The 12,855-nt window shown below is 43.7% G+C and overlaps 1 protein-coding gene across 1 annotated transcript; it reads left to right on the top strand.

The window, feature by feature from the left end:
• The first annotated feature begins 9,000 nt into the window (after nt 1–9,000).
• On the top strand, nt 9,001–9,696 carry LOC120033260 (leucine-rich repeat-containing protein 3-like). Its single transcript, XM_038979534.1, has one exon. The coding sequence runs from the start codon at nt 9,001–9,003 to the stop codon at nt 9,694–9,696; it is 696 nt and encodes a 231-aa protein (XP_038835462.1).
• The last annotated feature ends 3,159 nt before the right edge of the window (nt 9,697–12,855 follow it).

A 12,855-nucleotide genomic window follows, 5' to 3' on the forward strand; every position in this document is an offset into this window, starting at 1 on the left:
TGAAAGATTGTCAATGAAGCTTAATTAGAGGACATAAAAAGGGGACTTCCTATAGGGAGTGGGACCACTCTCTGTCTTTGTCTCATCACAGTCATGCTTGAAGAAGAAAACCCAGAGAGAAAGGCAGGAAAATCACTGTTCAACAGACTCCTGTAAATAGCTTACTGAGGAGTGAATGCAGGAAGAATACGGTAATCACCGGTATATTGAAAACTAAATGGGTTGACCCCAGAAGAAAATTTGACTCTTTATTGTTCAAGACTAATATCCACAGTCCTTCTATTGGTCCATCCTCGGTTTGCTCCAGCAGCCACTGTCAGTCAGAGACTCTCTCCTTGTGCGAAAGCAGCTCCAGTTGCGATTTTAGCATGTAAATCTAAAATCGGCAGATACATCCCAGCAAAGCCACAACACATCACCAAACAATACATTAATGGCACTATAACGGTGACAAACGGTGCCCACAAACTGTTAGGGCCTACATAAAGATGTCCCGACACGGGGCTTTCCTTTCAGCACCATGGAGTGAATCCTTAGCACTGCTACACCTGGCTATCAGCGGAGCCTTGTCTGGCAGCGAAACAGTTCATTCAGCCTCATTTACTGCCTTTTTAAAACCATAGCTGATATGGCTGACTAGATGAAACAAATGTGGTTTCTAATGAATCCTTGAGGATTTGTGTAAGTCAATAAGAACCGCATTGTCTTTCAATAATAACAAACGCCAACATGAGTTTTAACTTTTGAACCATACACAAACATTATTACATTTATGTTCAGTAAATTCACAATGTTTGTTCATATATCATGAACACAGCTCTAAGTATAAGCAACTGCAAGCAAACGAGCTGCGACGAGGTAGACATATTCCTTCAGCTCTTTCAAAATGGACACCGACAGAAATTCAGATAGATATTAGTTCAGATAAATTCAGCAAGATGTTGAGGCCTTAACTTTACTCTTCTTTAAGTCACCAGAGAGAGAGAAAGAGAGAGAGAGAGAGAGAGAGAGAGAGAGAGAGAGAGAGAGAGAGAGAGAGAGAGAGAGAGAGAGAGAGAAAGAGAGAGAGAGAGAGAGAGAGAGAGAGAGAGAGAGAGAGAGAGAGAGAGAGGTGGTTAGCCTACCATTTGAAGTATTGTATTAGGCCTATGTGGTCTAAAAAGGAAGGAAAATACAATCACGAGGATCCACTTTTAAAGACAATATACCGACTCACAGACAGCGCATTGCGCAAACAAAACAACCCTCGCCATATCAACTGGAATTACATGGACCTAGTACTGAATTTCTTATTGAAAACAAACATTTGAATAAGAAGAAACTGTCACATTGTTACAGACCCAACAACATTATATAGTATCCCCTCCTCGTGAAGAAAAGCACATGAGCTAATTTATGCAGCAGCATACAAGACATTTTTGGACTCACCATTGTTGTGCTGTGCTCACTTGAACAGGAAGGTGGCTTGGTGGTCCTTCCTGTGGGAAGATTTTGTCATCAAATATGCTTTCAATACAACTGGGAACTTGAAAAAAAAAAGTTGAATCATGACTTCAGTGATCTTCAGGTAGGAGCTCTAGAAAGAGGCCTGAGTTCTCCACTTGGAAATCCGAGTTGGATGACCAGACAAAACTTATTTTCCCAATCTGAGGTAATTTTATTCAGAGTTCCCAGTTGTCTTGAACTCACTGAAGTCTGAGATTTCCCAGTTACGAGTTTCCAGTTGTTTTGAACACAGCAGAAGTCATGCTGGATTGACAGCATGGTCAATGTATTCAACCTTTTCTGGACCATGTTATTGTGAGTGAATGTTTATCTTTTTAAGCTTAAAAAAGATACCATTTCAGACAGGTGTTTTAAATCCTTAAACCCAGACTTGGACCACACACCCTCTCCACCGAATAGCAGGCAGGGAAAGCAAAATAGTGATTGCTTTGCAACGCTTGCAGTTAGCCCCTGATTCCTTCCAAACCAGTCATTTTTGAATTTGCGATTTCCAACTTGTTGTGTAATGTTTATGTCCAATGGCCGATGAGCACGATACATTTTATCTATAATTCATCTTCATATGACAAGGATTGATAAGGATTTGCCAGTAGATTGTCGACGTGATTCATGATGACTGCTTGTCTAGCTTGCTAGCTAAGATTTTGAAAGTAATATGATCAGTCCAATCAAAGCTACGGTAGATATAATGTGATTTGACGTCATTTTATCTGTGGCCAATGACCTTGAACCGCCTCGGATGGGCACTTCTAATGTCTTTGGCAGCACCCAAGGGGGCTTGAACTGCCTAGCTCTCCCTGTAGAATCTGCAGTGACGTAGTGCCCCCATGAGTGACAGAACACTGAGCCAATCACGCCTACGTCTGTATATCCCTCTGGCTGCCCCTCCACCACAGGAAGCACTGAGCTAGGCTGAAACACCTGTATTTTGGAGCTGCCTTACTCAGGAAAGAAACCATGTTTGTATGTGGCTTTATCAACTCAATATATATATATTTTTTACATTGCTTGCAAAAGTATATGTGACATTAATTAATGTCAATGCTAAACAGGTGGGGCTCACCTGCCCTGAATGACGGGTCGCCACTGAGCAGCTCGACTGATCTGATGTGTGTTTCATATTTAAGGTGTGCTCCTTAGCTTCCTAAGGCCGTTATAGGGGGAGAGAGGAAGAGTGAGCGAGGGAGAGGTAGAGAGGGAGAGGTAGAGAGGGAGAGTGAGCGAGGGAGAGGTAGAGAGGGAGAGTGAGCGAGGGAGAGGTAGAGAGGGAGAGTGAGCGAAGGAGAGGTAGAGAGGAAGAGTGAGCGAGGGAGAGGTAGAGAGGGAGAGTGAGCGAGGGAGAGGTAGAGAGGAAGAGTGAGCGAGGGAGAGGTAGAGAGGGAGAGTGAGCGAGGGAGAGGTAGAGAGGGAGAGTGAGCGAGGGAGAGGTAGAGAGGAAGAGTGAGCGAGGGAGAGGTAGAGAGGGAGAGTGAGCGAGGGAGAGGTAGAGAGGGAGAGTGAGCGAGGGAGAGGTAGAGAGGGAGAGTGAGCGAGGGAGAGGTAGAGAGGGAGAGTGAGCGAGGGGGGGGTAGAGAGGAAGAGTGAGCGAGGGAGAGGTAGAGAGGAAGCGTGAGCGAGGGAGCGGTAGAGAGGAAGAGTGAGCGAGGGAGAGGTAGAGAGGAAGAGTGAGCGAGGGAGAGGTAGAGAGGGAGAGTGAGCGAGGGAGAGGTAGAGAGGAAGAGTGAGCGAGGGAGAGGTAGAGAGGGAGAGTGAGCGAGGGAGAGGTAGAGAGGGAGAGTGAGCGAGGGAGAGGTAGAGAGGAAGAGTGAGCGAGGGAGAGGTAGAGAGGGAGAGTGAGCGAGGGAGAGGTAGAGAGGGAGAGTGAGCGAGGGAGAGGTAGAGAGGGAGAGTGAGCGAGGGAGAGGTAGAGAGGGAGAGTGAGCGAGGGGGGGTAGAGAGGAAGCGTGAGCGAGGGAGAGGTAGAGAGGAAGAGTGAGCGAGGGAGAGGTAGAGAGGAAGAGTGAGCGAGGGAGAGGTAGAGAGGAAGAGTGAGCGAGGGAGAGGTAGAGAGGAAGAGTGCGCGAGGGAGAGGTAGAGAGGGAGAGTGAGCGAGGGAGAGGTAGAGAGGGAGAGTGAGCGAGGGAGAGGTAGAGAAGGAGAGAATGATTGCTAAACTGAATCTAAAGCAATCAAACAGATGGCTGTGACACACTCTCTCATGTCATTTTAGCAGCCGTTATCAACCTATCAACCTCCCTCCCTCCCTCCCTCCCTCCCTCCCTCCCTCCTCTGTTCTAGACTCTGTGACTGAGGTATTATATTCCATCACACTAAATAGAATGTGAGGAACGGATGGCGGGGGGGGGGGGGGGGGGAGTTCTATGAAGTGCTATTACCAAAGCTCAGGTAGCAAACTTTCCAAATTGAATCCCTCGTCACCTCTGCTTGAGGTGATATGAGTAAAACATGATAAGAAGTGGAGCGGCTTAAAGAGGATTACAGAGGCTATGGATAGGCATTGTGTTCCTTGATGCAACGTTTTTTGTACTACAAGCACTGTACTAGGAGATAAGTCCAATACATAGGGACAAGTCTTAGAAGTCCTCAACAAGGTCTTAGTGGGGGCTCCATCCAGCACTGTAAAATATCAGAACAGAGTTTGAACATTAAAAGAACGTCTTTATGATAGTAAAAACACACTTACAATACATTCTATAATATCATGAGTGGGTCTCTTTCTCCCAAGTCATGGATTCTCATCAATATCCATCAGCCAAAGGGGCCAGCTGGGACAAAGGTGAAGTAGGGTCTTCTAAAGTAATTTAATCATTATTGATGTCTGGCATAATAATTCAACTCTACATGTTTAAAGAGCCAGCTTCCACCAAGTCTAATATCATTACAACCAGCCATAAATCTTTCCAAACCCTTAAGGGGAAGAAAAGTTGAATCCATTCAAATTCGCTGAAGAATTTTGATGCGGTCCCAAGGCCCTGTAATAGAATAAGGGTCTGCCAATCTTGTTTAAATTGCAGAATCTCATGCCTTTTAAATTTAGGTGCACATTTGGCATTATTGGATATCTTGCCTTGCAAATTTTGATTTCCTCTCAGTGATTTCATTCCTCACCCTCCTCAACACTAAGGCTCCATTTAATTACATATATGTAATCAGTTCCAGCTATGGTCATGTGCCATATCACCAACCAGACATGTGTGAGTGGCCTGGCCTCTGTGTGAGTGAGTGAGAGAGAGAGAAGGAGACAGAGGGAGAAAGTGAGAGAGAGAGAGACAGAAAGACAGAAAGAGAGAGAGAGAGAGAGACAGAGAGCGAGAAAAAGACAGCAAAAGAGAGAGAGAGAGAGAGAGAGAGAGAGAGAGAGAGAGAGAGAGAGAGAGAGAGAGAGAGAGAGAGAGAGAGAGTTGAGGGAGGGTACATTCTCAGATCCTCAGTCATTGTGGATGTGACACCCGGATATGGAACCCTTCAGTCAGCGAGAAGAACTAGTCTGGCATATGAGGGATGACACCTGGTGGCACAGGGCACAAATAATCAGCTAGGGGTGACTGAGGAGGCTGAGGAGAGGAGTGACAGCAAGCTGCTGTAACTTAGTTTTGGTGGCTAAAGTAAGAGTTCATAGCAGTAGAAGTAAAGTACTTCTAGCCAATTGGAGTTTACCTTATTTAATCTTGTTCTGAGGGCAGCGCTGCCTCGTGAACAAAAACATTGATAAATGGTTGGCAGAACAAGACTGAGTAAAGACAACTCCCCTGCCTGTAGTGGCACTGGCATCTGTGTTGTGGTGATCAGTCTATAGAAGTAGGCTATCAGAGGGAGAATGACAATATCAAAACCTGTAATTTCTCTGTTTATCTCGTAAAACAGGTTCTATTATCAATCATGAACGAGATCAGATGTTGCCATTTTTTGATGGTTTCAATTGAATTGCATTGAGGAAATTGTGGCTTTCTAGACAGTCCTCTCATTTCAGTCCTCAAGATGGACAGCACTTGCAATCTCCTCCAGGAGCGTGATTACTGAGTGATTTAGTTCAAGCAAATCCATATTTAACAGAGTGATGTGCTTGACATCTCCCTGTGGTAGAATACAGACTTCATGTTGAAAGTCCTCACATTCATTGGATATTTCTGCATGGGGTGTCTCTAAGCAATGCATTCCATATACACTGAGTGTACAAAACATTAGGAACACCTTCCTAATATTGAGTTGCACCCCCTTTTGCCCTCAGAACAGACTCAATTCGTAAGGGAATGGACTCTACAAGGTGTCGAAAGCGTTCAACTAGGATGCTGGCCCATGTTGACTCGAGTGTTTCCCACAGATGTGTCGCACATTTGCAAAAGCATTCAAAAATATTGCAGGGATGATTTACGATGAACTCGGAGAGACACCTCAATATAACGCAAAGAAAGCAAGTGGAGGAGGTCCCAAATGGATCCAAACTGTCCAATACGTGCGCGCGCAAACTAAACGAGGTTCGGGAACTCTTGAGGCAACCGGTACACACATACAGTGTAGCGTAGAGGAGAAGCAACTTTATAGTACCTTTTATTATGACAGCAACAAGTGGAGGCGGTGCGCTGGCGAGGTGAGTTATACCTACTGCGCTCATTCTATGTTCGGTCACTCTCCACTCTCCACTCGATACTGATTCATTTGTTGGTTTACATTTTACTTCACATCGATGAAGCAACGGTATAGCCCTGACTGGACCATACTCTCATTCTGAAAACAAGTCGGGAGAAAAAGACCAGGTAAGTAGTGCTATAGACAGTTGGTTTATAAAAGGTCGATATTATTGAAGATTAGTATTTGTAGATATTTTTCTACGTCTTTTAAGGTCATTCAAAAGTACATTCCTATTACTTGTTAGACTACAGAAATCATCAATTGAGTTGGATGGGAAATTAAGCTCGCAAGTTAATAACCATTTCATTGTTCTGTGCATGTAACAATAAAACTTGAACTTGAAATAAATTATACTACCTCCGGTTCTTCATCATCATCATCATTATCACCCCCACCAATATATTGATGATGAACATTAGACTATATTAACAGTGACACTAATGAAACAGTGCCTCTACCATGCATGGGACGATCCATAAAGAAAAATAAGAACGTACTTTCTCCACCTGAAAGACCCCATGCATTCTGAAAAGTGAGTCGCCTTGTTAAAACTGCATATGTTTTGCTGCTTGCGGACCACTGGTAGCCTAATTGTACCTATGGAAGTACTGTATGTCACGAGAAGGATAAATCGAACATTTAGGTTTCTGTGTCGCCCTGGGTTACAGAGACAAAGCAGACCCTCTGTCCGCGGGTGATCATAGGCTATATACTGTTTGATGTTTTGGTTTCAGTCGGACATGTGGGCTAACTGTGGCTAAATTAAGCTGTGGTATCTAGCTAATAATGTGGTGGTAGATCTGTGAGGATTCATGGACTTCAAACAGGCAGACAGAGAGCAGGACATGTTGGCTGAATGCTATGGTTTCCCTTGAGCTTGTTGTGAGGTTATAAACCACCTTTGTCATAAATGAATGCTGCGCAAACATTTGGAGAATGCAAAAAGTCACTGTCTCTGGAATGTTGTCAGCAAATATTAATTAAATGAAAGGGAATGTTGAGTCACAGTTTCTGTTTGGTCTATGTAAAAGTGTTCAATAGAAAACAAATCACAGGGAAAAATTCCTCAATGATTTCAATTATTCTGGGAACGTTCGTCAAGAGTTTTACAGTAGGCTTGCTGCTGTGAATCTCCATGGTCCGGAATTGGGAGTAACCACCTGGAACTATCAGAGCAATTCTATTATTACTAGGGTAATGTATCTTTTCTATTTATACTGTCAGGGCAAGGGACTGGAGACTGGAGATACTCTCTTTGCGTTCAGCACTGTAAGTAATGGGAGAACATGCGCACACCATACAGTACAGTATCAATCAAACTCAAATAGACCACATTGTTGTGTAGTTATCTTGTAGCTTTGGAAAATTGGTGCTCAAATTGGATAAACAATATTTCCCCTTAATGCATTATCAATACCTATTTTTAACAGATCAAAATAGTTTTTTGTTTTGCAGAGTGTCATTGATCAAGAATTTCTTTTTAAAGGATGCTTTTTCAATGTACTGTTTTTCAAAGCCTTTGTGCAACAAAAAATCAATAGGTATGATTTCTACCCAGATGGAATCACTGAAGATATGAGTACTGGCTTGTTTCACTACTACATCTCAAACACTGGCTTGTCTCACTACTACATCTCAAACACTGGCTTGTCTCACTACTACATCTCAAACACTGGCTTGTCTCACTACTACATCTCAAACACTGGCTTGTCTCACTACTACAGCTCAAACACTGGCTTGTCTCACTACTACATCTCAAACACTGGCTTGTCTCACTACTACATCTCAAACACTGGCTTGTCTCACTACTACATCTCAAACACTGGCTTGTCTCACTACTACATCTCAAACACTGGCTTGTCTCACTACTACATCTCAAACACTGGCTTGTCTCACTACTACATCTCAAACACTGGCTTGCCTCACTACTACATCTCAAACACTGGCTTGTCTCACTACTACATCTCAAACACTGGCTTGTCTCACTACTACATCTCAAACACTGGCTTCTCTCACTACTATTTCTCAAACACTGGCATGTCTCACTACTACAGCTCAAACACTGGCTTCTCTCACTACTACAGCTCAAACATGCTTTGTTATGTTCATCTACCCAGGACTTCACAGAGTTACAACAAAAACAATTTTCCACTAAATGGATCATTAAAGAAATAGCCATGGCCTGTTTCTCTCTTTTAATCTCTCTCTCTCTCTCTCTCTCTCTCTCTCTCTCTCTCTCTCTCTCTCTCTCTCTCTCTCTCTCTCTCTCTCTCTCTCTCTCTCTCTCTCTCTCTCTCTCTCTCTCTCTCTCTCTCTCTCTCTCTCTCTCTCTCTCTCTCTCTCTCTCTCTCTCTCTCTCTCTCTCTCTCTCTCTCTCTCTCTCTCTCTCTCTCTCTCTCTCTCTCTCTCTCTCTCTCTCTCTCTCTCTCTCTCTCTCAGATCCCTTGCCTTCAGAGGACTGAGTGATAGGCTGTCCTGAAACTTGTGCTACAGTATGTCTGGATTGAAATGATATGCCCACTCCTTTCCTCTTTTGTCTAGTTGAAACACATCTTTTGTATTCCTCCGGACTGTCTTTGGTCAAACTCTACAGTCACTTCACTGGACTCCAATGGATGGATATGGGGATGAAGATAGAGGGTTATTAAGCTGGTACAGGATCAAATTATATGTATATGAGTAGCTGCTGTATACCATCAATAATCATTGAAACCTGCTCTGGAACCGCAGGGATAGTCCGGTCTTTTACCGGCTGAGCTAATGGGGCCTCCTCAGCCACGTTGGCAAGCCCTGTTCCCTTCTTCTTTCTGTGTCTCCACTTCCCCCGTGAGGACGTTGTGTCTCGTGGCGGCCCTCATGGTTGTCATGGCGACACCGTGCCCCAAGAGCTGCCACTGCTCGGAGAGGAATGGCGTGGTGGTGCAGTGCGTCTCCCGGAGCCTTGACCAGATCCCCCCGGACCTACCGGAAGACACCGTCACCCTCCTGCTCTCGTCCAACCGGATCAGCCACATCCCCAACCAGGCCTTCAAGGACCTCCGCCGCCTCAAGGAACTGGACCTGTCGTATAACCACATCGAGAGTATCGACGCAGGGGCCTTCCTGGGGGTCTCTGAGGGACTCCGCTCCCTGGACCTCTCCAACAACCAGCTCCGCAGCGTCCCCAAGGAGGCCTTCACCAAGCTGAGTGCCCGTATAAGACTCTCCAACAACCCCTGGCACTGCGAGTGTTCCCTCCAGGAGGTACTGAGGGAGCTGAGGCTGGACCCTGAGACGGTCAACGAGGTGAGCTGCCACACCTCTGTCCAGGACGAGTACGCCGGCCGGCCCGTCATTCAGGTCCTGGACTCTGGCATCAACTTCTGTAACTTCCACCACAAGACCACCGACGTGGCCATGTTCGTGACCATGTTCTGCTGGTTCGCCATGGTGATCGCCTACGTCATCTACTACGTCAGGCACAACCAGGAGGACGCGAGGAGACACATGGAGTACCTCAAGTCTCTACCCAGCTCCTCCCAGATCAGCAAGGACTTTGACACAGCCAGCACTGTGCTCTAGCAGTGGGCTATGTGTGGTGGCAGTGACAGCGGTGGGGGTTCTTACATGTCCATGGGATAGTTTACACAGTGGCAAACTTGCAAGGTGTATGTAACTATTTTTAATGTGAAGACGGGCCTCTGGACAAGCCACTGGACTGCACCTGCCCGTCTGCACGTGCCTGACCGGCTCGGTTTGTCAGTGCCATCAACGTGCCCCTTTTTGTCTCGACTGTTTATGAAGTCATGTGGTCAATACCTTTTGAGATTTCTGACTCAATTCCGAACTACTTTTTTGTCGACTGTTATAATTTTAATTTCACAGTGTTTATTGGGAAGGAACATGACCTCTATTTCTCATCGTCATATGTTTTCCCAACAGTAGGATTTAATGAGAAATATATTGTATAAGTCTCTGAGAGTGTCTCCATATTGATTTGGTTGTTGTGATTGGTTGTAGTGCTGTACAGTACTATTGATCTTGTCATTATGATTGGCTGTTACACTGGACTGAATGTTCATCTTGTGTCTTCAAGTGCCTAGAAACAGTAAACAGTACCTCAACCAAGGCACTGTGAAAGCAGAACTACAAAATCCCTAGAATCCTAGAATCCTTACCCACTGGGCACAGATGTCACTTCAATGTCTAGCTTTGATCTAATTTTGGTTGAGTTGTCAACTAATGTCAATTCGATGGGAAATCAACAAAACATTTCACCATGTCATTGGATTTAGGTGAAAAGTTTGGTGAAAAAAATATGACATTGTCACGTCCTGACCATAGTTCTTATGTGTGTTGCTTGTTTTAGAGTTGGTCAGGACGTGAGCTGGGTGGGCATTCTATGTTGTGTGTCTAGTTTGTCTGTTTCTGTGTTCAGCCTGATATGGTTCTCAATCAGAGGCAGCTGTCAATCGTTGTCCCTGATTGAGAATCATATATAGGTGGCTTGTTTTGTGTTGGGGATTGTGGGTGGTTGTCTTCTGTCTTTGTGTTCTGCACCAGATAGGACTGCTTTTGGTTTTCACATTTTCTTGTTTTGTTGATTGTAGTGTTCTCATATATTCTTTATTAAATCATGTTGAACACTAGCCGCGCTGCGTGTTGGTCCTCTCCTTCATCCCAGGAAGGAACCCGTTACAGACATTCCCTTACCCTGATGCCCTTTTCAAATCTACTCAGTTTCCCACATTGATTCAACATCACCACATAGAGTTTTGATTTTAAAGGATGGTGGAAACATCGTTGGTGCAGTACATTTTTGCCCAGTGGGAGTTGTTCGATCCATTTTCTGACTTGCACATTGATGATACATACCCATTGATTCTTGAAGAATATAATGTATAAATGCCTCATGAGCTTAGTTCAACCGTCGTACCCAGTCAGAACCCCAGATATGTGCTTTTTTTGCTTCAATGTTTGCAAACAAGGTAAATGTAAACAAATACTGTATAGCTTTAAAACATGGTTAAAACTGTCATTTGTTTGATTATGTCCATAGCTATGTCTATGAATTTGACAGTGGTTACATTTCTCCAGGCTTTTTACTAAACAGAGGAGGGGTACCACCTTGTTATTGTTTTAGCTGAAGATTCTAGCTTTAATATGTCATGTTAAATATTTTAGTTGTTGTCAAGGGTGTAATGAATCATTTACCATTACTCATTTTGGCAATCAATGTGATGCCACTTTCAGGACATAAATCTTTAAATACTCATATCGGATTTAGTTCTCAAACTGTCAAACACCCTTCTACAGACTTTGATTGATGTTGCGTCAGAAAGTCTATGATGACCAACAGTTGGAAGTAGTCTATACTTCCTCAGTAGTGTATGTGTTCTGTATTTTTTTGTCTCTATTGGTTGTATGTTTTGTCCCTTTAATGGTATGGGGTGTAGTTTATGTTTAGGAGAGAGAAACTAATGAAAGGAAAGTGAGAAAAGGAGACATTCTATTGTTTTATTGAGACTTGTGTTGAAACGGAGAAACGTTGACCATGAAAACTGTCTTTGTCGTGTAGCCCCAGGGATATGTCTTGGTCTTGTTGTGCTCGTCTTTGTTTCTAATTATTCTTAGCAAAATGGTTGTGAATCAAGCGTTGTCATTTTTATATCTGAAATAAAAAGGGCTGTAACTACTAGTAATCCTGTTTTGTTTCCGTCAGAAACAGAAAGGTAGTCATTTCTGAATACCTTGATTTTTATTTTGCATATGGAATAGAATTCCTACACCTCCTTTTTATGACTGAATGCATGATGAGGTTGTCCAATCTTCTCTCTCTTCCGAGGACATGGTTGAGTGCACTTTATTGTGGTGTGTGGTTTCTATCGGTCTCTCTCTCTTCTCTGTCTCTCTCATCTCATATGTACTGTGTCTGATTGAGCTCTTACGCTTGTATTATATTCATCTCTGCAACTGCAGTTTGCGCTGCTACTTTGCCTTCTCCCATTTCAGAGAAATCGTGTTATTATTCATAAGGTCCGTACCCTAAATGGCACCCTATACCCTATATAGTGCACTACTTTTGACCAGAGCCATAGGTCACTATATAGGGGATAGCGTGCCATTTTGGAGGCTGTGAAGGTATTCTAGGAAACAAGTGTGGTTATAAAAATGAGATGTGGTTGAATGCCTCAAAAGGAAATCTCACTACTCTGACCTGCAGAGGCTAAACTAAAATCTGAAGTATGGCTTTATAATGAGATTTCCTATTTATTCCCACAGAACATACATCATTATGAATTATATAGCACATGCTGAACATGGAATACATTTTTCCCCCATTTATTATAGGAGAATGACTCAAACCCAAAATAGGTTAACCCTCTCACTGATGCGATCCAAATCTGGACCAAATCTCACCCAACAAATGTTGTTTATTGGTTTTACCCCAACAGTATATAAAGGTAAAATGTTGTAAGGGGTGCGTGTTGGTGGCAGGGAAGTCAGGCGCAGGAGAACAAAATTGGTATAAACAGAGTCTTTTAATAAATGCTGACAATATTACAAAAAAAACTAAATGTACAAAATAACAAAGTGGGTACAAAACCCGTCGCGCACCAACACTGAATAGCACATCACATACAAACAAAACAATCTCCGACAAGGACATGAGGGGAAACAGAGGGTTAAATACACAACATGTAATTGATGGGATTGGAACCAGGTGTGAAGGAAGACAAG

This window comes from Salvelinus namaycush, chromosome 40 (genome assembly GCF_016432855.1).
Source record: "Salvelinus namaycush isolate Seneca chromosome 40, SaNama_1.0, whole genome shotgun sequence".
Lineage (NCBI taxonomy): Eukaryota > Metazoa > Chordata > Actinopteri > Salmoniformes > Salmonidae > Salvelinus > Salvelinus namaycush.